This window comes from Colias croceus, chromosome 20 (genome assembly GCF_905220415.1).
Source record: "Colias croceus chromosome 20, ilColCroc2.1".
In the NCBI taxonomy this organism is placed as follows: domain Eukaryota; kingdom Metazoa; phylum Arthropoda; class Insecta; order Lepidoptera; family Pieridae; genus Colias; species Colias croceus.
Genome location: NC_059556.1, coordinates 6,770,746 through 6,796,266, shown reverse-complemented (window position 1 = coordinate 6,796,266; position 25,521 = coordinate 6,770,746). Strand labels below are relative to the sequence as shown.

The following is a 25,521-nucleotide window of genomic DNA, read 5'->3' as shown; positions in this document are numbered from 1 at the left end:
TATTGTTCATCGTCGTAGTTTTATGCTATATGCACAGACTAATAATAATATACTACGTATCTATAAGCTTAAACAACAGATAGTACTTTATGCAAAATTTTCCATCGGGGATGTAGCTCAGTGGTAGAGCGTTCGCTTTGCATGTGAAAGGCCCCGGGTTCGATCCCCGGCATCTCCATTTTTTTAATTATGCTAAAAATAAACAACTTGATTTTTTGGCATTTCCTCTTTAATTAAATCTCTTAAAATCAGATCAAAATAAGACAGACACTAAAGTACAATTTTATAACCTTAATATTAAAATTTGTTCAGCTTGAGTAAAAATATCATTTAAGATTTAGAATATACGAGAAATATAATAAAACAAATGCCACCAACTCCAGGAATGTTACAATTACAAATGAAGTCGGCAAATTTTAAAATAACATCTCAAAAATTTAGTTACTTATTAAAAAGTATTGACATACATGACATTAAACTTCCTAAGGATAGGCACAAAGCGAAGATTTTACATTAATTAATATAAATGAAATTGACAAAAAATTAATATAAATTTGAATTTTCTTATTATATAAATAGGAATATTTATTTATATAATAATAATATAGATCATTCATACTTTGGAAATTTTATAATGAATTTAATTTAAAAAGAAATGCTGTAAAGGCAGAGTTCAATACTAGAATTTTATTAGAATTCCGAACACGATTGTCGACATCACATACTTATCAAACAAACTATACTAGCAACACTAGGTGTACATTGAACACATACTTTAACAAATTGATTCTCATTGCCTAGAATTTGTTAAGACAATTTTATCATTTCTATTTAAGCTATTGCATAGCTTCTATCGCGGGCCTTGAGCGCGGGGACCGAATCAAGAAATGCCGTAACGAAAAAACCTCACGCTCCCCACTACGACGGGCAGGGAGGTGTGGCTTGAAGGCATAGCATGCAATAGCTTTACCGCGGCAGTCCCCGAGTGCCACACGTCTTTTTACACGCTTTATTATTAGCTTCACCTGTATGTTTGTCTGTAACCAACTTCTTTGGGCGCGATTTTGACCCACTTTAAACGGCCAGATTTCGTTCAAACTTTGTAGATTTATTGAGGACCGATGACAATACATTAATTTGATAAAATTTTCTATTTTTTAGTTCGGTTTTCTATAAAAAGCGTGTTTTTTAGTTTTTTTTTAAATATTATTATTTTATATTTACTTCATAATCAATTTATAGCAAAATTTATTTATTCTTTTTCTTAACTAGTTATTTGCAGTGGTCGAACTTATTACATACACATTTATTCGAACCATAGGGGTGTGTTCACTAAAATGTGTTTACTACTTTTCGCTCTACTAATTAAACAAGAATAGGAACAACGGATATTTTTTCATTTATCTTTGCACAGTTAAAAACAATTTTTCAAAAAGGTACATTATTCTTTGACTATATCGTTAAACAAATTATTATAAGCAATGAAAATCAACTTGTGCTCATATACCTAACTATCGACATTCCAATTTTTATCGACTGTAAAACCGCTAATAAATTTAAGCATTCGTAGATTTTTTTTCGGGTTACACTCAAGCTAGGAAACCTTAAATTTACCCTAATTTTGTCTTTTTCTTTCGATTTTACACTTTTTATTATTTTAAAGATGAACATATAATTTTTATTAGGGAATGTCAATATACATTTAGATTGAAATTTGCAAGTACCTTTTATTTTAAAATTTCACAACAATCTTACATAAGCTCTTGGCTAAGAGGAACTAGGACGCAGGACAAATCTCTATTTAACTTTTCAAACTAAGAACTCAAAGTTTTCATGTCATGCGTTCTAGTTCAAACGTGGTATACAATAGTCAACATTATCCGACATTAAACCAAATAAAACATTGTAGTAAAACTAGAAGTTTCTAAAAACATGCATTAAAATAAAAGCGAATGGAGTATGCTGGGATTGAAGTTATCCATCTCCTGGCTTGCGTATGCTACGGCAACGTTGAGCGAGACCGATATCAGAATCAAATCCTTCTAGAACATTCTTCTTATTGGTTGCGAAGGCTGAAGATCTTTCTTTTTCGTTGCGTTATCGCTGCTCAAATACGGTTTTCAGTTATAGGAATACATCATACAGGAAGATCATCTGGAGTATCATTGTGTTACTATACTATATTAATTAAGCATCTGGGGTCATCATTAGACTTTAAAGTGGGTAGTTAAACATTTGTCTTGTATTAAGCTGGGATAATTACTGCACTGCATATGTAGTTCAGTTATTAGTCGACTTTATGTATAATTATGCTTGTGGTGGTCTACTATGGTATTTGTTTGCAATCCTGGTCGTTCTTTATCTTTATATTAGATTTCTTATCGTAGAATAACTGGACTGCGTTGCATATTCAAGAATCACTGGAACATTCCCTTTGCTCAGGCACATCTTCAACATTATCGTTCTTCTTATTCATATTGAGGTCTGTGTCACGCGCGTGCGGGCGGGAGGGGCGGGAGCTGCGGGAGAGGCGCGCACGGCACGACCACCTCGGAGCACGCGCGGCCCGGCACTGAGGCCAGCGAGCCGCGGGAGGGCAGCGAGGGCGCGGGCGACGGCGCGTCGACGTCATTCTGCAATCCAACGCGCTCAGCTCAGCCGCCGCGCACTACAACACGGCGGGAGGGGTGGGGAGGGGAGGGGGAGCGGGCACCATTACACTCTGCCCGGCGTACGGTCGCACCGACGTTATGGTTACGTACAGGATATCACCTGCGCAGTAGTTGGTAGTCTACTCTACTAGTCACGTGGCGAATTTAGATATTACGGTAAAGTTCAAGTGTGACCTAACAGGAGCGAAATTACCTACGGGACTACGATGAGCAAGAAATCTACACTTTGACGTTAAAAGAAAGAAGGTTTGGAGAATAGTGCTTTTAGTAAAGATAAATTTAATCAAGAGGATCTTGTGTTCCAAGAAAATTGATTGGTTAGAAATGTTTCATGGAAAATTAGAAATCAAAATGCGGGTAAAATTGTTAACACACATTTGAATTAATTTAGTTTGGGAGCACGTAGAGCACACACGTATAAAAACAGAGCTACTGCGCAGGTATTCGTAACTTATGAACGTGGTACAACAGTACGAGCGTAGCATACATTACTTCTTTTGGGGCTACATTGATTACGTTTTAAACAAATATTATTTTTAATGGAAGCACTATATTCAGAGAAAAATACGAATTCTATATTACGCATCAATGTAACCTTAAACGTACGCTTAATCGCCTTTCTGGGCAGAGCTTTACTGAATCGCTTCATAGCCGCTTTAGAAACGAAATATGTAATAGAATTAACAATTACAATACTATATGTACAACTAAAAATATTTCTAAAGCGTTATATAGCGTTTGTTCTATGGTAACTATTGTAACGAATGTAAACCAAATTTGTTTGTGAAAGTAATATACAACAGAATTACGAGTAGGTGACAATTTACAGATCTAATATTTGAAGTGTGAAGCATGACTTGGGGAAGCGTGAGGAGTGTTACGGATAATGACATTACGACTACAACATAAATGAAAAAAATCCATTTAATACTGCCTCTGTATTTAATTACTCTACACGTATAAAATGGACTTTGACACACATGCAAAATAATAAAATGACATGAATAAAATTATTACCTTCCACCAAAAGCAAGGTGAATTTGTCTGAAGCAAGAGTTTGAATGTAAGTAATTGTGTATGTGACATATTGAAAAATAGGAGGATATTAAGCAGTATAAAGTTTTATGAATATCTAGTATTAAATATCTTGTTAATATAAAAGGATATAGTACGAAAATAATAATGGAAAATCAAAACTATATAGCTGCACAGATAAACGATTTATTATAACAAGCATTAGTTGAATATAATGACTGCTATGTTATTTGGGAAGTTAATTCAAGCGACAGACATGTTATAACGAATAAAATGAAAAATAAATGATAGTAAAATATAGCTGAATAGCGATAAAACAATAACAATACAAATATAAATACGTACATACGTTTAATACCAACATAAAAATATACAAATAAAAATGGACTATACACGCGATATAAAACATATTTCAAAAGCGCCGTAAAATACAACCACATATACTTTTCTATCAACATATAAATATGTTTAATTACCTTCAGACGGTGGATGCGGATAATAAAAGAGTAATTTCACAAACATTGTCTAGCTCCCAATACTTGGCCGACTAAAAAACAATCACACAACAACATTTTAGCGGCTACATTGTAACTTTACCTAATCTTTCAACGTTTTTATTTAATTAATATTATTAACTCTTCTAAACTAATCATAGTATGGCAGTGAATGATATTTAAATATAAATTACGAATGGAATCCAATGAATCCTATATACTTTAACCAAATCTATAATTCATTATTCTACGCATCTGATAAACAATGACTAGATATATTTTATGTTTAAACCAAATCAATTTTAGTTTATTTACTAAAATTGTTTTCTATACAATAAACTTTACTACGAAAAATTATCTAACAGTACGAGGTAAAATTCAAAGTCATTTACTGTACTAAATAAAACACGTTAAAATCACACCTAGCTAAATCAATTACAAATTTTAAAGCAATTAATAAAAAATACAGATCCATGTATCGTTGAAGGGAACATTAATAATACAATAGGAATTTTATTCATTAAAATTTCCCGTCATGCAAACGACAAACAATATTGAAAATATCTAGCACACAATGTTAAAACAGTTGAAAAACCTAGCGTAGATTACTTTTTTCTAGCGTATAACGGAGTCTATGTCTAAGTTTGAAACGTCTATATTTGACTATGGCACCACTAGTTTCGGAATACAGATAACAAAAGTGTCGCTCAGTTGGTCTCGGCCACACTGTGGTTGCGTTCCGTTCTACGCACTTACTGTGAGCGACGCGCTTACAACCCAAGTACGTTCTCCTAATCGCGCTTGTCACTTTGCCCTGACGGTCAGCGGTAATCAAAAGTTATGTTAAAAAAGGCAATAAATGAAAATATTACGGATTTCACACATTAAAATAATCCTAGTACTGTAAATCAAGGAAATAGTAATTTTTAGCTGTCTGTGTGAGTCGGATATTAAATTTTTGAAAAAAAAAATACGAAATTGGTGCAAATACAGGATTTTATAAAAAAAAGAACAAGATTATCACACTTTGGATAAAAAAATCATTAAAATATAAATTTTGAAATTTACATAGCAAAAAAAACATTGAAAATAGGATCATTGGACGAGTTATAAAGAATGTGCAATTATAAATGTAACAGCATAAATATATTATTATAATAAATATTAATATAAATAGAAGATATGACGTCACAGAACCAATGGGAATTAAGTATAGAGCAAGCCAATATAAATAAATAATAATAAACATATAAAATTAAATAAATTATTTGTATATGGAATTGGACGCAAGAGACGAAAACTGAAAGAGTCGTTAGTAAAGTAAAAATAGTTTTCATTTTACTAGAAATTAAATATTTTTGTTGTATCTAGTCTAGAATTATAAATATCTATAATATTATGCTATTTTTACTTTACAACAATCTCAACCCGAAACCACAGTCACCCGATGTGTTTAAAATGATTGCATTTATGAGGTTTCTTAAATAAAATCATATTAACCTACACTTCAATCAATCGCTTATTATAAAACTTAAAACCCGGCTTTTTAATCTTGAAATACAACATAATAAATGACTCAATATCACATTTCAGCCTATTTGTTTTTCTTTTTTTTTGTGCAACTCATTTACTAATAAAAGGAATAAAACCTCAAAAACGCAAACATCAAGACAACCACACGAGCGCTCTCAACAGGGACACAAAAGCGAGTAACGCGTGCACGCATCGCCTCAGCCCCGACAGCGCTGACAGAGCGACCACCGCCGACAGCGCTGACATGTCTGACAGGCTAGTCGGTTCTGACAAATCTGACAGGTTAGTCGGTTCTGAGAGATCTGACAGCGCGGGCGGTACTGAAAATGCTGACTGTGCTGCGTACTCTGACAGATTTGACAGTGCAGGCGGTGCTGTCAGCGCTGACAATTCTAACATGGCGGGTGGTGCTGACAATATTGCAAGTTCTGACAGATCTGACAGTGCGAGCGGTGTCGAAAAGTTTGACAGTTCTGACAGTGCGAGCGGTGCTGACATTGCAGAGAGTGGCGGGGCGGTGTGTGCTGACAGAGTGTTTACCTTCAGTGGCACGGGCGGCACCTCCAGGTGGTAGCCGATGTCGCACAGGTTGCGGAGCAGCTCCAGCCCTGGAATGTGCGTTGATTTTTATTAGTTTACTAGCTTACCGCCCGCGGCTTCGCCGGCTTTCTCTTAAACGATTTGAGATTTAAACTATCCTATCTCTCAAGTTGGATCGAACTGCACATGGTGTGCGAATTTTATTATAATTGGTTAAGTGGTTTAGGAGTCCATTGAGGACAAACATTGTGACGTTGTTAAAATTTATTTTTAAAGCTCTATTTAAAGTTTACAAACGATATAATAAGGACACTGTGATATAACATTTATACTAAATGCTAGGCTTTTTCAAAGCCTACAATTTTATCGTGATAAAACCTATAAATATAAACCTTTCATAGCTAGACCGACCATACGCACGCGTATTGTCATGCGTATTAGTGTCATCTTCATACATTTTGTTGATGCGTATCGTCAGGACCGACGGTACGCACTGATGGTCGGTCAAGCTCTGCAACCAGCCTAAAAAATACAAAGCAACTTTACCAATAGACAACGCATTTAACAAAACCTTACCAGGATCTCGATTATCAGCATATCTCGTCTCCCAGGCGTCAAAGAGCCGGTTATAATACCTAGGGCCGGCCAAATAGCCCAAGTATTTATGTGAATCCTTTGTAGGGAACACTCTTTCCATATCGCCCGTTTGTGTTAACTCGTCTTCCGCTTGTATGAGGTGACGCACGTCGTCCGGTGTGAGGGTTGATAGAATGTCTCGGAGGTACTGAAAAGTATTAATTGTTATAGAGGTTTTTTTATAGGGTGTCCGGTGCTTTCTTATTTATTTATTACACTTTATTGTAATACAACCACTATATAACAAAAAACAATGAAAAGTAGATATATGGTATGAGAAAGACGTATTAATAATTTAATTTGGCTGAAAATTTAATTTTAATTGAACTGAAATTAGAAAAATCATAAAAAAAGAATAAAAAAGAGTTATACACTAAATGAATATTATATGCACATACATAACTATTCATATAGTATAAATAACCTTAGTCCTTACATAATGTATACAATATATTATTATTTTCTTCCTTGTTTGTACAAGAGAATTTAGTTGAGCAAATCAACTACAAAATATATTATGTGTTTCTATCTTACGGATATCACATGTGCGATTTTTTGTCGTCATAGTTAGTGAACACTCTGTATACATACTTTATTCAAGATTCACTAGCATAAAGACGTATATGTGCTTATACAGACTATAATTTATTTTTATTCAGATCTTATAAAATTCAATAGAGAAAAGGTTACAAACATCCACAACAACTTTCGCGTTTATAATAATAACATATAAAAAACATATCCCGTTTAAACATGTATTTCAAAAAACATATTATAATAACTTACCATATCACGATCTTCCATATTTGTATAAATAATATGTTTATCTCTTTCTTCCTTTGATAAATATACCGTGTACAATCTGCTGTCGTATGGTAAACCGGCCTTAAATAAAAATACGTATATTTATAATTTTACATAGTACATTAAATTAATATCCTGGCATTTAATAACCTGTAAAATTGATAATAAAGACTTCTTAAATCAATTTTTGTCAGAAACGAAAGTAATATTATAATATCCAATTAAATCGATTCTAATCGAGACACGAAGTAAAAATTACCCCAAGTATAGGTAAACCAGAATCTGATGGCAATTAGGGAAATCAAAATTTTGAGTGTGCAACCCTAGGGAAAATGGACTGAACGATCTTGATACTGCTTATTTTCTATTTTGTCCTCAATATATATAGTCACATTACATAAGTGGACAATACTGTACTTAATAATGAGATATCCACTTAATATTATGTAGGTACATACTTACATATATAATATACAATAATTATACATATTACTTTTATACAGGTATTACATATTATTATTTACACATACCTATATTTGTATATTCATTACCAGTATGCCATGTGAAAATATCGATATAATGATAATGTAGATCAAAACTGCTTATAATTTTTTATAAAATAAAATAAAACTATGTTTATTTTCGTAAGTATTAACAGATACACACATTATAAAATTGACTTGGACAGCTTGGACTTGAAGAATAGCCGTATTGGAAACTCCTGTAATAAGTTTTCATAAAATTATATTCTAATCAACGAACAATATTATAGTTACCTACATATAATATTTTTTAATTTAAAGTATCAAAACGGGTAAGTCCAATTTACCAATAAAATCTTCAAAATTGAAAATTGTGATGTGTTTGACCCTTCTTCATCGAATGTTTTTCTATACACATTATAAACAACACATCTTGCTAGTGATCGCAGCGGCTTTTTCGACATTTTCGAAGATTTTTTATACAAAATCCTAAAAATTATTCATCAACTACAAAAAAGACAAATAATTTGACAACCAATTTGATAGTTTTCAAATAAGTTGCCACATGAAAATCTTTTATTTCTCAAATATAAATATGCCATCAGATTCTGGTAGACCTATAATACAACAGACAATTATTAGGGTGAAGTCAAGTTAAATATGGACTAAATAACAGAATCAAATATGGAAATCATACCATTCCATAGTCGATCAATATTTTATTTACTAATTTATGCATTTATAAGCTAACTCACCATTTTATGAGGTTTATCCTTGGACAGCATTTCTATATTAGTTTTAACGGGCACTTGAAACTGTGCTATGTTGAGTACTGTGGAAACTAAGGGGCCTTTCACGTGAATGTCCAGTGGAGATGCACTGTGCAAACTGGGTGAGATGTTTACCTAAAATTATAGATAAAATTAAAAATAATATAAAAATGTGTGCGTACACACGTAAGAAGTGAAACTTCTTTATGATCTTATTTTTCAAAAAATAAATTACTATATGCAACTTTACAGAAATACGTCGAATCACGCGTAGTAGGTATAAGAAAAAGATGGCGCGTAACGGAAAAATGTCACGCGTAACGAAAAAATGTTACGCTAATTTTTTTTCCAACCCCGATAAAGAAGTTTCACTTCAAAAATGTTTTGGATTAATACAGATTGAACATTGAACAAGTAATATATGATTACAATTATGAAGCCTGTCATAAGTTTATCTGGACATCAATTTTCTCTCTAGATAAAAAAATGTGTGCGTGTACTAGAGTACACACGTAAGAAGTGAAACTTAGGGATAAGAAAAAGTTGGCGCGTAACGCAAAAATGTCACGCCTACGGCGTAACGCAAAAATGTTACACTAAATTTTTGTCCAACCCCGATAAAGAAGTTTCACTTCAATAAGGATTGAAAGAAACAAATGAACCAGATAAATTATGTGAATAATTTAATGTTATAAATTCTTTAGTTCAAGCGATGTATCTTGTTTTAATTTAAAATTATATTAAGTTCTTCTTTCTAATAATTGTAGAATATAACATGCATTACAATATTATTACGCTTCTTGTCGAAAAAAACAAAATCGCATGAACAACTAGTATAAAAGATTTAAGCAAAGTAAAATACAATACTACAAAAAAAATATAGAACTTACCTCCAACAACCAAGGTTTCAAATCCTCATCGAGCAGCACATCAATACCGAACAATTCATAACAATTATACCTAGATGTTATATTGGCCTTCGTTAGAGAACTAATACTGGCCTCGCCCGATATAATAGTTTTTATTACTAGATCCTTTATGGATGCCCATAGCGCGTCCGTGTCTACGTTCTTATCAGTCTTTAGGTATTGGAACAACGTTTGGAGCGTCCTAGAAAGAAAAGGTGTGTTACTTTTTAGAATGTTTTTAATGTGAATATATGTGCTTGTTAATGTGGATATAGTCATGTTTCTTTTGGAAAAATGTATTTTTTTGTTAAATTATAACTAACAAAACTCTGTCATCCGATATTATGTAGACGCAACTTCTGTATAAAATAATTACAATGATAACTATCAAAATATGAAAAAGAACATATTCTTTAAAAGAACAGTAACAGTAATAAGTGATTTAATATTAATTTTTAAAAACTGTTTTATTCAACTTAAAACTCAATTGCTCTTTAATTGTTGAGTGAATAACGCATACGTAAACTATAAAATAAAAAAATAATAATTAAAAACTAAAAACACTTACCATTTATGTCCTTCGCAAGCCGCAAAGTCCTCATTGGGCGTGTAGTTTTTGGACAATCTATTTATTGAGTAATTTGTTAAATGCATGTATCTATCGTTGAGTGATGTTAATTCGTAATTGTACTTTACTGAAATATCAAACAATCAATAAGTTTTTCTTATTTTGCAGCATAAAAACTTACATAACTAATTTCAACTACCTTCATTTTATTTTAAAATTAATTAATTTAGGAAAAAGTTCATTTATTAAAATAAGGAAAAGTATAAAATAAAATATACGTAATATTTTCTTGAGTTTTATATAACGCGTAAATCGCTTTATAATTTTTTTTACACAAAATTTTAATTTCTCAATGACTAAATCCCGAATAAAATCCGTTAAAAAACCTATAATTTCTAATTAAACCATACCTGAAGCAAACCTCGCGAGGCCGTCCTTATACAAATATATTCTAAGCGGATGTACAGACGTGACTAGCACGTACAACCGCAAATCGAACTTGCTACCATTGATCAGGTAAGGCTTGGACACATAGCGCTGGACTACAACGGGTCGTTTCTTGGGTATTTGCGCCCAGCGTGACACTACCTTTATACCTGTGCCTCTGGCTGACGCAGGCTGAAAGGAAAATTAATATTTATCTTTATATCTATAATAATGGATGGATGATTTGTATTTTTGTGTATAATGAATAAACTTCAAAACTTCTGCGTCGTTTTTAAAAATTATTAACTAGCTATTTGAAAGCAAATCTTTTCTGAACAACATAGACTATTTTTTTTCTCGGATCAAGAAAGCTAAACCAACCAATTAGTTCATTATTATTTGTAACAAAATTTATTAGTATCAAAGCCACAAAAGCTTCAAAACAAATAATTCAACCGAGGGCCTCTTAAAACTAAATACACTTCTATACGGCGACGTTTCCGTGGTCATTACTTATACACAAAAATGAATTGCAAGTTTTAAATACTTTTTTAGTTCGATAAATAACATTTTTGATCATGACTCATAAAAAATACATATCTTACCGGTTTAATAATCCACCTTTCGTTATTTGCCGCGTATTTCTCCCAGTCGTGTTTCAATAGCTTCAAATCGTGAGGCAGCACATACGTTTTGGGCATTATACCGAATTCATCAATGCCAAATTTATTTGATAATTTCTGTAAATTCCTCCACAATCTATCTTTTCTGCCTATTTGGAAGGTGCCGGGGAAGTGGTTCATTTTCTGACCGTCTTTAATTGCTCTAAACATTAACGATTTCATGTGCTTACCCCAAATACCGACCCATTCTACTGTTTCTGAAATGGCATTTCCATATTTAAATTAAATTTTGGTATTCGAGCATTATTAATGATAAAATAGTAAGTAATTTAAAAATAATAATAATAATGCAAAATCCCAGTATAGGATATTTAAGACTAAAAGATCAGACAAACCGAGATTATTTTTTTTGTCTCAACAATGCTGACAATAACTTAGTTTGTTGAGATTTATGACCTATTCACAGGAAGATAAAAATAATAAAATAGTCTATTGTAGTAATTACATTGCAGCATAAATAAGTAATGTGTGTAGTTAGTAGTAACATACCTTCCTGCGGACATTCAGCCGTATCACACTCGCTCTTGACCAATCGGAAGCCAGAATTCATCAACGTCTTCTTAACAACTATCGGTGTGATTGTAGTGAGCTTCCATTTTAAATGTTTTTGTATAGCCGCGGGAACTTTCAACGGTACCGTATCGTCGTGGGCTATGAACTTTAAATATGGCGGTACTCGTGGAAACAGGGATGGGCGAAGACAATTGCCTAGAGTTTCTGGGAGGTTGAGTGGTGAATCTGTGAAATGAATGCTTATTTTAATTATTCATGCATGTATAACATTTAGATTTATTGTCAGTTAAAATCTTTTTTTTTTTAATTCATCTCTTCCATAATTTGTAATACCATCGTAACAACAACAAAAAATGGTATCAGTCAAAGATAGTTACTGAATAACAAGACAAGAATAACTGGGTTAAAAACAACCGACTTCACTTGCACTTGCAACATTTACAAATACAGACAAAAATGCTAATAAAATAAAAACTACTGGGCCTATCCGAATAAAATTTTTATGGTACCAATTCGACACCATCCTGCATCGAACAAAAAAAGAATCACGTAAATCGGTTCAGAAACCTCGGAGTAATCGGTGTACATACATATAAAAAAACATACCGCCGCGGCCGAATTGATAACCTCTTCCTTTTTTGAAGTCGGTTATATAGCTACTTATGAACTTCTACTTTTTTATTCAACCATATTATAGATACTACAATTTGTTTTAGTATGAACATCAGAGTCAGTCGATAGACATTTTGAACATCAAAATATTTTAGGTACTAAACATACTTAGATACAATACTTAGGTATGTCTGAACCTAAACGGAACAGTAAAATGCATAATACAATTAGCGAATCCATATCAACTTCTATAGAATTCGAACAAAATATATTAAAGCTACATATAAACGTCCTAATTCCACTAATATAAGCCTAAAACTAAAACGAAAACTAGGTTCTACCATCATCATTAAACTGAGCGATATTTAGCTCAAAAACTACTAATTTCCGCTAATATAAATTCTAGAACAATCTAGAATATACTATAGATACTGTATATATAATGGGCCAAGTTACTAAGTTATTTTAAGTAAACCTTTGCGTGACGGCAGTGCTTTGAAAGGATTAGTTGTGTGCAATGCTGTTAGAAACAATTGATCTTGGCTCGTCTTTTCTGAAAATTAAGTGAACATTTACGTTTTTAAATTACCGTCGAATTAAAATGTAAAGTCAATGTTGAAACAATTAAAATAAATTAAGGCCAGAACGTTTTTCACACATGTTTTAATGATTTGAAGAAATAAACCTCAATTTATAGCAATGTGTAAAATGTAAGATTTGTTTCTCATTCAGCCTCTACTACTAATAACGCAAGGCCATCATTTATAGTAGATTTAGGGTCTTAATAAATTAATTAAATAAGTGTTTTGTTCAATAGTTACTCAAATTACCTGTTCACCGATACGAAAAAATAATTGTATAAATTTAACTTCAAAAAACAAATGGAAGTTCTTATAATTTGCATTATTTACACTGATAAATTAGCCGATACATTACTACAGTACTCCAAAGTTAATAATGCGCATGCAGATCTTCGCTAATTATCGTATTTCCAGAAACACCCGAATCACCCCGAATCATTGAATCGTAAGTGCCCTAAACAATGCACTGGCATCTTGCACCTTGTTCGAAAGAAATAGGATTCAATTCTGAGTCATACACAATCGAAAACAATTCGAGCGGTAGGTGACGGTAGCCTGTCAGTCAAAAAATTCAAAAATCCGTCAGTCGTCTTTATATATTGGTGGTGACCGCACGTATTATCTCTGTATGGAATTATATAGAGTTGCTGTTACATACCCTTCTTAGTTTTGTTTCAAAGTTGAATTTTCCGATAAAATGATTATTTACACAGGTAGCAGATAGCAGTGGGGAAAGTGAAAATTAATAAGAGCATAATGAAAGTTCTGATCATTCTACGATATCAGAAATAGACATAATCCCTGATTTTGTAAATCCTTTGGACTGAGATTTTAATGATTAGATTTCTACAATTTAAATGTAAGCCAGTGTTTGAAAATATTTTTTTTAAATATAAACTTTGTCTTATTTTAAGCTTCCATAAATTCATCATTACGCCAGCTTCAGAAAGATACTTTAATAGTTCTAAGTATAGAATTTTCCAAGTAAATCAATAAAACAAATATGTATTCGCAATCGTGTAGCTTATCCTCGCTTTTAAGTTACATTAAATTATTGAAACAAATTTCGTTACTTTTCTCTTTTACCATAAAATTGCAATAAAACTCATAATTCTAATAAAGTATGCATGAAGAAAATAGATTGAACCACTCTATATAACATATCGTCTTCGGAGGCTCGGGGAATATGACAGTTGCCGAACAGTGACGAATTTTTCTATGCGCATTATTAGTTTGGGAGAACTGTAACATTCTAGTGACGTTCACATCGTGAAATCAAAACGTCACAGAGAAAACTGTAGATTGCCAAATTGCGTGTACAAATGAATGAATAATTCGACACGCAAATTATATCACTATGATGATGTATCGTCATATAACATGTGACTTTATTATCTCATCATGTCGGATCAATGTTTTATTAGTTGATATGATTTAATGGGCAAACGTTGTGTATAGTTTCTTAATGGCTTTTCTTTTTATGTTTAATGTTTATATTAGCAATTTGAAGACATTAATGGGACATGAATTAAGGAAATAGATATTTACAAGATGCAGGACGTTTTTAATTGAATTTTTTGAAGTGAAATTTATTTAGCTAGTTAGGAGTACAATTCCAAGGTCGCGTCATGGCAAAAACCCTGAAGTCGTGGTTTTCGGTATCTTTGAATCTTACCAAAGTTTCATTTCTGACACGTGTGCTATATCTATATCTCTAAAAAAATAAGCAAAACATTATATACCTCTGGACAAACATTTCTTCGGCGACATAACAGTCCCATTGAGTTTATTTGTGATCTTCGTGACCGAGTTCTGATCTAGAACATTCTTCGTGCCGTTGGGCGGGGGCTTCTCTAGTTTCTCTATGTCTGTAATGTCTGTGTCCATTTGCCATGAGTCCGTGACTGCGTCTGGTGATGGGGACCGGCTGTGTGAGCTGAAAATTAATATCATCTTTATAACAATGGCTTTTTTCTATTTATGGAGGTTTAATTTGTGTCATTGGTAGGTAAGTATTATCTGAAATCTTTTTTCAGGTACTTACTTATCTGTTGGCTATGTACAAAAACTTAGTATGTAGTTATGTAGTTCTTACTACATTTTTTTAGATAAAAGATACTTAATAACTGCGAAATGATTGAGCTATATAATTTCTATTCATAACAGTGATACGCTGTGATAGTAAACTAGCACTCAGTACCCTAGTACATTTACTTATCTGAGATCATGAATAGATTAAATACACGCGCGACCTGTTGATCCTGTAGTCTACTTAACGCGGGTTAGCACATAATAATACAATCTTCTGATACAGAAAAAACAAATGATTTTGTTTGTGTATTTAAGGTTGGAATCGTCCGCCAACAAAATATTCTGATTTAGGTTTTAAATATCAATTTGTGCGAACCAGGAAGAAGCATGCTATAATTTAACAAGATTTACACATTTTCTAGAGTTCTGCAAAACGCCCCCACCGTACGTATTAATATCACAATCCTAAACAAGTTTGAATACGCAAACGCCATAAATAAGGTTAATTACTGTCAAAATGTATACTAGACCGGATAGATTTTAGTGCGGATTTCGCAGTTATTTAAATTATAAACGGAATAAATATTTTAACTGGCTATTTTATGGTAAAGAAGATCAAACGAAAAATAGGTCAGATTCTGTCTAGACTAGACGTATGCTTCTGTGTGTACCCGAAAAAATGGAAATTTATGAGGGTAGAGAATCCTATTTCTTTTCAATATGACGAGATTGGGTACCATTTAATGTCAGGAAAATAATATTTGTATTACAGCTAAGGAGTGCTTGACTGCAGTCAAACATTGAAAGCTGTCTGGTGAATCATGTTTGTAAGTGATTGATCCCTTTATAGCCGCCGCTTTTAGTAAACGGAAATACATATGGTATTTCTACATGCCTTGTTGGTTTAAACTTCGAGTCAAGTTATTCTTAATAATTAACATACCAATCGTTATACAAAGGACACTAATATTACAAAATAAGCTTCATATATTGTTATTTACCGTTTGATCTACAGAGTAATAGATAAAGGCCTGGAATAAAAACTATGTACAAATACTTATCCTACTAACTACGTTTAATGTGCACATTCTGTCTATTCGAACTGTTTTAGATTATAACCAGGGGTGATTAAAGCAGTATTTATTATGGGAAAGAGACCTATGAGGCCGTATAGGTCTGTCTTTCCCACGCCGAAATAAGTGCTGCTTTAAGACTTATCGATAACCCCCTCTGAAATGCAAACTACTTATTTACCAAAAACCCGTACACCAAACTAAATACTTAAAAAAACAAACACTTACTCTTCCTCCCCCTCAATGATATGGCAGTCGACTTTACTATTGGAGCGCATCTTTTTCGTTTTCGCCTTCTTTTTACTTTTGGAGGGCTTTTTCGCCGGTATCGCGGTGACGGAACTCACGGGCAGAGCGGGGCTCACCGCGGGCCGCGTGGGCGTGTCCTGGCGGGGCTGAAAACATTGATGTTTTTTGTTATTTTTTTATATTTTTCAGGTTCGGTTTATGTTTTTATGGTGATGTATTAGTTATAGGGAGAAATACGTATGTTGTGTTAATTTAATAGCTTAAATTTAAGTATTTTTTATTCGCGACAAATAGCAGATATTCGCGATCTATAGGTACTGTTAATTCGTGATATGAATAGATGATAAATCCCGCCTATTACGTCTTGTTTGCTACATTAATCTCTAAGATCAAATAACTGATACTATTGCTATGATAACACTCACTATTAAGCTTCTATTGTATCTTAAAAATACAATTTATTGGCAAATTTAATGTAATAAGGATAGTTAGAGCACTTCGCAGCAAACGTGCCGTGCGTGACGGTGTGCCGCGAATTGAGATTATAAACCGTTAGTTGGTGTATAATTCAAACGGAACAGTCTAGTCTTTAGATTTTAGCTAAATTTGTAATACTTAGATGTATAAATTAGTTCTCAATTTCTTATTCATGGGATGAATTTGTACCTAATGCTTCGATGTATTTAGTTCTCAATGTCTTATTCATTGTGTAAGTAGATTCGAATATAGCAAAATATCTCTCAATTTATATTTACAAGTGAAGACGATATTTCTCTTTTGCTGAGCTTTAAACAATTTTGTGTGTAATCCAAGCATTTCAGTAATAAATAGTTATTCAAGAAATGACATGTTACCTAAGAAATTAATAAACATTTATACAAATGTATAACAATTGTATTTATTGGAATAAAAATATTTGAACATAAAAACATATTCCATGACTCTACATTTTCATAAACATTATTCTAACCACGATCAAAAGATCAATTTACGAAAATCTACATGTCAATTCTCGTAATCCCCTATCAAAACATAGCACACATCCATCAGATGTAGATAATATAATCACATACCGGATTTTTATTGAGCTGTTCATGGATTAAGAGCAGAGAATGGCGCAAACAGCTGTGTCCACTAATCTACATAACTGCGGAGCCGCGTGCTCAATGTCACGGGCAATCCTACTCGATTTATATATTCGCACCAAATTAAACCACGTGCTTTGAGATTTGAGAACGTGATTTTACAACCTTTATTCTTCAAATTTAGTCATTCTTTGTGAATGTTTTTTTTTTATTATATAGTAAAGTGGAATTCGTCAATATGTGAACAAGATTCAAAGCCTACGCGATTAACGAATGTAATTCTCTATTGTTCGTATTACACGTATAATTTAGCAACTCCAGGTGTTGTAAACATAATAATTAAAAGATAAAGACGTAAACATTGTTCAGCATAGCAGTAAGATTTAAAAATAAATATCAAAGAGTAAATGAATGTTACGCATAGCATATCATCTGATAAATCTGAATGATTTTCGCTGTCATTTACGTTCTATTCAAGGTTAATTTTTATGAAGTAGATAATTTATTAATCAAAACAAACGCATATCGTCAATATTTGCTTCAACAATCTTGTATTACTTATACCAACACTTCATATTAAGTTAACACATATTCAACTAAAACATAATACAATGTACATCACGATATTATCTATTAAATAGAGATAAAGCCATAAAAATGCAATACATTTTATAAGGTGTGAAGATTAAACATTAGCGGAAATGTGATTGAACAATGTTGCTATAAAGTAGCAGCATTCTTACAGTAAGCCTACCGTCTAAAATAACATTTTCAATCAAGCCACCTTAGATGTATCCTCCACACCTGCCACGTGAGAATTGACACAAGGTTAACAAAAACACAAAATTGGGACGCACTGAAATAGAATAAAACGTGGAAAACGAAAACGCACTACTCCGAGCACACTTGTCTCAATTTTGGCAAACATATAGTATTTCACACGCACTGTTCATATCGACAAAGCCCCAACTTTCCAGTCGAGTAATTTTAAAATATTGAACCAACTGCACGCGATCGCGGATCGATTAAGTATTTCAAGCGGCGTTTAGTAGCAGTATTAATGCATCGTATTGACATTTTGTGCTTGGCATGGCGCCCGTCGGCTGGTGCCACAAATCCTTACGGCACAGCACAACGAGCTTTTTAAATAAAATAGATTTCGCCACCCGATTGTCTAGATCGCCGATAAAGCCGGGTTAAAATAGATTTTATGAGGCGTTCCTGCGGTGCCCCCACTTCGACCTGCCACTCTGATTAGTAATACATGTCTAAATGACCGGTATTTTATTTTAGAATGATCACACACGCCAAGAAACAATTATAAAGGGACATCCCACCAAATTTTATATACAAAGGTGGCGCTACTATTATTAGATATCGAAACAAACAAAAGCTGCTTTCAGGGCTCCTTCGGAGAACCTTTTTAAGGGCCTAGAGTCCTAGACTGAAGATAGAGTCTTTTTATAGAGCAAAATATCAAGCATGCAACATTGAATGAATATTAATTTATCGACCCAACTATCGACTCAAGTTTATTTAAGTACTTAGGTACCAAAATGATGACTAGGTTGCTAAGAAATAGATGATTCGTAAGAGCCAACTTATTTTAAGGATATGCTATTCTCAACAATTGAGAGAAAAACGTTGAATCATTCTCGCTTAGATAATTTTCTTACTAATCTTATCTTATGAATAATAATTGATTAGCCTATTTGTACATCACACAGATAAAACGCGAATAACTTGTCTATTGTAAAGAATAATATTATCCGAATATTTCAGTATTTTCAAGCATTAAGTTAGTATGAATTTGAATTGTCCAATTAGTACCAGCAGCGTTTGGATCTAACTTGATCTTTCCCATTAAATGAGCCATCTATTAGTGGCGAAAACCAGTAAATAAAATGTAGAGTCGAGCTGTTAATTGACATAAATTGATGCTGAAACATTTAACCCACAAACTTCAAAACTTATTCATCCAGGCCACTACCAATTCCGAATTTTTCTGCAGTGTACCTACTTAAAAACTAAGAAGTATTTATTATCAATAAATCACTCTTTTTTTGGTTAATCTGAATATAAAGTATGTATTAACTTTATTGCTGTCGCATTGCTGAATTAGCGCTGACATTGCACCAAAAGTTAATCTTTACGTTCTTTTATCCTATAATAAACTGATAATCACAATAAATAAATTATTCATCCTAACATATCACCATAACTACATCATAGTAACAAAGCCAAAAAAACAGGCGAATTGAGAACCTCTTTCCTTTTTGAAGTCGTTAAAAATGAATGTGTACCTTGCGTAAAAACCAACTATGGTATTTACACTTTGTTTTTGGTTTTTTAAGAGAGCCAGAATACTAAGTAATATAGTAAGTAATAATAACTAAATATAATTATATTACATTGTACAGGATAAAATATATTATCAAGTTTTTATATACCTACTTATAAAAAAAAATCTTTAATTTACTTTGTGTTTATCTGTTTTATTGTCAACGGCTTGAAATTATTAGTCACCGATTGCAGTATCTTTTATTTAATCGTCAATAAATTAATCGCATGTTGCCTCCAAAAACGCAGTCATTGATAAAAAAATAATTATTATTGTTCTTAATCAATTTCCTTATAGACTTAAAATAAATTGGCATGTTATTTATGTATCGTAAATAATGACTGTTGTTAGAGATCATAAGGAAAAGATACTTACGTAAAAAGTTTTAATAAAATTCTTTGAAAGTTGTAACTATTTATTAGCTTCATGAAAATGAATCAGTATGAACTGAAAGAATTACATTGAAGCTATCGAGTTTAAATTAAATTTACAGTCTTGTTTCCACAACTCTGTTATCCCTAAAAGAGCATACCTTATACCAAAGAAATAAAACTTTGTAAAAGTAGGTACCTAATATTATAATTGGTTCCGTATGTAAATAATAAAAATTATTTTTACTCACTTAATAAGTACATTATTTAACCAAATTTACGATTCAAGTTGACAAACTTTTGCAACTCCGAGCTAAAAATTATAACTTCTTTCTACTATATTTTTCGTGAAACTATAAATCTATGTGGCTTTTCGCACACATACACCAATGCCCTAGTGACCGAGTAAAGTACAAGCCAACAATTGCAGGAACTGCTCAAAGATGTTCACAAATTACCTTCGACTAGAAATTTTGCACCGGAAATCCTAATTTCATGCAATTTCAAGAAGTCATTCCAGAAAATACAAAATTTAGCGCGCTACCCTAAAAATTTCACAAGCCAAATACGTTAAAAATGTTACGCATCTTATAATTTTAAAAAAACTTAATTCAAAGTTGTTGCATTATTATTATTAAGTTAACACGCTCCTTATAAAATAGCGAAGAATAAATAAATGTATTAACGAAACAATCAAATATGTATAACACTTATAATAACTTACACTGTGACAAAATTTTAAAATAATCTTTTTTAACGACGGCATCACATAAACACCAATAAGAATGTCATAAATTAGAACAATAGTTTATTTCAGTCCAATGCTGAAGCATTCATGGTCACTATTTCAACATTATCTGTAAGACACAACACTCAGCATCGCGTAACGAAAATATCTTCGTAAAAATTCCACCGCTTCCGAAAACTCGAGGATGCGCCCATGCGGTCGCGTAAACAATAATTTACGACGTGCGAAACCGCGTATCACATAATAATTATTACGCACAATAATGTAATCTCGGATAGCCCACTTTAGTCTCTATTATCTGTTAGATAAGATCGCAAAACACGTCGTACACGACGCGGTGCGTCCTTTGCCGTAATGAGCTTCGTACTGGGACGTGCCGGGGCGCGAAAACCCGTGAAATCGACTTAAAAACAAAAGTTATAAATTGCAACTCGTTATAACGAGTTTTCACTGCGTGCGAATTGAGTTTGAAAATCTTCTAAAGTTCCAGCGCGGAACGAAGGAAAGGAATTTGAAAGTGTTCTAATTATAACTTATTACATATTGTATAAAGAACTCATGAGCTAAATAAAAACGCTGCACCTACCCTCATAAAGACATACTCGTAACAACTATTTTGTATCAACTTCCATAAAATATTACTGTCTGGAATTTATTTATCCTTCCAAAATCGTACATTACATGAACTATATGTCTATCGTAGCATACATTTGAATACGAAAACATTCATGTATGAAAATGATCACTACAAATCGGTAGGCAACTTTTTTTTTTTTCATGTGTTTAAAAAATACTGTACTACTCTGTAGATTATGTTAGCACCGTGTCGCATTACAATGCTAAATGTTTGTAATCAGGTCAGTGGTTTATTACATAATGTGATCCATTCATGCAAAAATTTGAATGCATCTTCAGTGGTTAGTGAAGACAAAGCTTAAACAATAATAGCATATATGAAAAATGTTCTATTAATAACTAGCTTATCGCCCGCGGCTTCGCCCGCTTTGTCTAAAACTTAATAATATAAATTACATATATACTAAAACCTTCCTCTTGAAACACTCTATTTTAAAAAAACCGCATCAAAATCCGTTGCGTAGTTTTAAAGATTCAGGCGTACAAAGGGCTGTAGGGACAGAGAAAGCGACTTTGTTTTATACTATGTAGTGATGATGAAGTGAAGACCAATGATATAATATTGCAAATGATGTATAATTGTGATAATTCAGAAGTACTTCGTAAAGAAGTCTAGTTGAATAAATAATATTTGAGTTTGGATTGATATTATCCTGTAAGTTTAAATATTTGAAGTGGTTTTTTATGTGTTATATCTTATAATATAAAAATGAATCCCAAAATGTGTTGGTAAGCGCATAACTTTAGAACAGCTGAACCGATAACTTTAATTCTTTTTTTATTATATTCCTTGAAGTACGAGGATGGATGATAGAGAAAACTTGAATATGTACCACGGGCGAAGCCGGGGCGGACCGCTAGTTGGACCATAAAAATAAATATTAATCTAAACATTGACCCAGCATTATGATAACCGATTCATATCTGAGCCATTGAATTATAATGCATAAAACATTTTTATTGAATTTTTTGAAAGAACCAATGTAAAAGGCACTGAAAACTGAGAATTACAAATGGTTAAAATATAATATGGGAAGTTTGATAATTTTCTTTTATATTATTTTGAAAAAAAAACCACACACAAGAAAGTTTCTGTTTTGAAATTCACAAGTATCTAGTTTCCCAAGCTACTGCAAAAACTGAAGAGAATGTGATGGAAGTGGAAGTAACCACAGAAATAAAATATACATAAGTATATCAAAGTATCAGACTAAATTCTTAAATCAAATATCATCACTACATAGTATAAAACAAAGACGCATTCTCTGTCCCTATGTCCCTTTGTATGCTTAAATCTTTAAAACTACCTATGCAACGGATTTTGATGCGGTTTTTTTTAATAGATAGAGTGATTCAAGAGGAAGGTTTTAGTATATATAATTTATTAGGTTTTAGACAAAGCGGGCAGTAAGCTAGTGTATTATAAACTTTTGAAGTATGGTATTCTCAGAATAATAATTTACATCTTCTTATGTATAATTAAGAGAAATAAATATTAAAAAAAGAGTGTGTGTGTCGAGCACATGTGTCAGAAGTTTCAAAGATACTAAAATCACCACCTTACTCCGTGACGTGACGGTATTGCCGTGATACGACCTTGAAATTTTACTCTCAACATGCCTAAAGAAGTTTCACTTAAGTATTTTTTTTATGGTTGGATTAAAATATGCATTCATCCTCACCCCATTAACAATACAACAAGCTGATAATCATAAAATCCTTACCGTAGGAACAACAGTTATATCATCCACTGTATCACTGTTTATTGCTGTAGTCCTTAACACATGCATTTTGTACACATCGTCCGTTGGCGTCACTATAACTTGGTCCTTGCATGAACACCTCACACCTTTGTTATAATTTATGCTTTTATTGGTTGGAACTGAACTAAGAGCAGCAACTGCAGATCCATAAGAGTATCCTGTGCCTGAATTGTCTTTCGCACGCTTCATGTTGCTGGTCAAATATGACATTTGGCTGAAAATAAATTAAATAACTATTTATTACACAATTTAGGATTATTTACTTACTCTATATGTAAATTTAATTATGTGTAGAAATAAAGGAATAATATCTTACAGAGAAATCTTACCACAAAACAATTTGAACATAGTCTAACTTTAAAACAGGAATCTGTCACTCTAAGGGCGGCCGTACACGGACCGCTTCAAGCAGTTGAGACCGACAGCTCGAAGCCGTGACCGCGCGGTGAACTATGGACATTCATCCACTGCCGTACACGGACTGCTCGAGCCGTCGCGAGCGCTTCAAGCCTCCAACTGCGCGGTTTGTAGCGACAGCTCGTGCAGTCAACGACTGACTGCTCGAGCAGTCCTTGTTCGTCGCTCAGCCGTTAACTGCTTGAGCCGCCCGTGTTCGGCCGCTCTAATAGTTGTCTAACTATCTATATGAAATACAACAAAACCAGATTAAAGAGATCCCGCGCTTAAAGTTAAACCCTGTCTAAAGTTTTTTGTGATAAAACAGTAAGTTTTTAAGTATTTATTTTATCAGTTTAAATAAAAACAATGCAAGCATCTGTATATAACCTAAAAACATACCTATCATATCCAGGCATGGGTGAACTTATATGAAAACTACAATAAAAATTATCAGATTCACTAGAAGCTCGCTGTCGCCTTCGGCCCTCTACTGACTTATTGTCTTGATATACTCTGTTTTTTGGCTTCTTCAATATACCCTGTGGAGGAGATTTTGGTAAAGGATTGTTAAGTATTGACTTCAAAGGTTGCTTTGCCATTTGAACTTCCATCATTTCCTGGTCTACTTTTTCAAACAACTCTTCAACTTTGGGTAAACGGCTATCTTCAATTTTTGAGTTGGACAGTGTTGTTACAACTATAGGTCTTGTAGGGCTTGTTCTATGAAATGTTGACCTTCCTTGTTGAGACCTAAAATCAATGTTTATATTAAATCATGGAATGACTAATATTTAGATAAACACACACAACCTTGCATGATTTCTCAAATTAATAAACTATTTTCAAATTAGGTTATGTTAAGAAATGTTGTAATTTACCCATGATGACGACCGTAATCGTGAGCCATTACGTAGTCTCCGTTTTCAGCCGCAGGCAATGTGCATTCGTAATGGAATCTATCGATTCGATAATCGTGACTGTTGTTTATCGTAAAGTGACTCTTGTTTGGTAGAACGCGGTGGCGATGGGTGATATCGGCAGATCGACACGTATCGCGCACTGCATCCTCGTGAGGGGATCTTTCGATGCCCTCACTGCGGCACCGCCGCCTCAACACCCTCGCTGGGCCTCGCCCTGACCACTCAAACACTGACTCCAACGGATCACACGCGTCAAAACCGGCCTCGTAATTTGAGCACGATCGCATGCCATCCATATCCGCATCTATCCACGACGCATTATCACATCTCCACATGGATCATACCACACATGAAATTTCACTAATGCACTGTTAATTTTGCTGAAAAATACCCTTGAAACATGCACGTCCAGGGACGGCGTCGAGGAGGCCAGGCGACGACAGCTGACAGTTCGCCGTTTTACATCCACAAAACAATATGCCAGCAATCCCGCCAAAATTGAAAAAAAAATGTTCTTTTTACAAATTCACCTGTACAACCTCGAAGGATAAACGAAAATCACGAGATTGACATTACCTAATAAATGAAGTAAGCCATTACTTATATAATGTTTATTAGGGCCAAAGGGCACATTACTTGCTCTGTGAA

General features: G+C 33.2%; 1 protein-coding gene and 1 non-coding gene across 9 annotated transcripts; one reads left to right on the top strand and one right to left on the bottom strand.

Moving 5' to 3' along the window:
* The first annotated feature begins 106 nt into the window (after nt 1–106).
* On the top strand, nt 107–178 carry Trnaa-ugc. The gene has a single exon. It is a non-coding gene; the product is annotated as a tRNA-Ala (tRNA).
* A 984-nt stretch (nt 179–1,162) lies between these two features.
* LOC123700665 (tubulin monoglutamylase TTLL4-like) lies at nt 1,163–25,521 on the bottom strand. Of its 8 annotated transcripts, XM_045647931.1 has the most exons (17): nt 24,832–25,519; nt 24,353–24,703; nt 23,516–23,768; nt 16,590–16,756; nt 15,000–15,193; nt 13,152–13,229; nt 12,041–12,289; nt 11,474–11,748; nt 10,853–11,060; nt 10,443–10,569; nt 9,857–10,076; nt 8,952–9,101; nt 7,697–7,795; nt 6,851–7,058; nt 6,275–6,342; nt 4,958–5,015; nt 2,510–2,633 (listed from the first exon to the last, which is right to left on the bottom strand). In XM_045647931.1, exons 1-17 carry the CDS (start codon nt 25,206–25,208, stop codon nt 2,629–2,631), a joined length of 3,087 nt encoding a protein of 1,028 aa, XP_045503887.1. In that variant the 5' UTR covers nt 25,209–25,519; the 3' UTR covers nt 2,510–2,628. The 8 variants fall into 8 exon arrangements, with proteins under 8 accessions (XP_045503883.1, XP_045503886.1, XP_045503885.1 ...); XM_045647927.1 differs by lacking the exon at nt 4,958–5,015 and having other exon boundaries at nt 1,163–2,668; nt 24,832–25,520; XM_045647930.1 differs by lacking the exon at nt 4,958–5,015 and having other exon boundaries at nt 1,163–2,633; nt 24,832–25,520.

Excerpts from the sequence above, each read along its gene's own strand:
- LOC123700665 (XM_045647925.1), bottom strand. The coding sequence starts at position 25,208 with ATGTGGAGATGTGATAATGCGTCGTGGATAGATGCGGATATGGATGGC. Across the intron at positions 13,230-14,999 it reads GAAGAAATGTTTGTCCAGAG|AAAAGACGAGCCAAGATCAA; the intron begins GTATATAATGTT and ends CTTAATTTTCAG. Across the intron at positions 10,077-10,442 it reads GCTTGCGAAGGACATAAATG|GACGCTCCAAACGTTGTTCC; the intron begins GTAAGTGTTTTT and ends TTTTCTTTCTAG.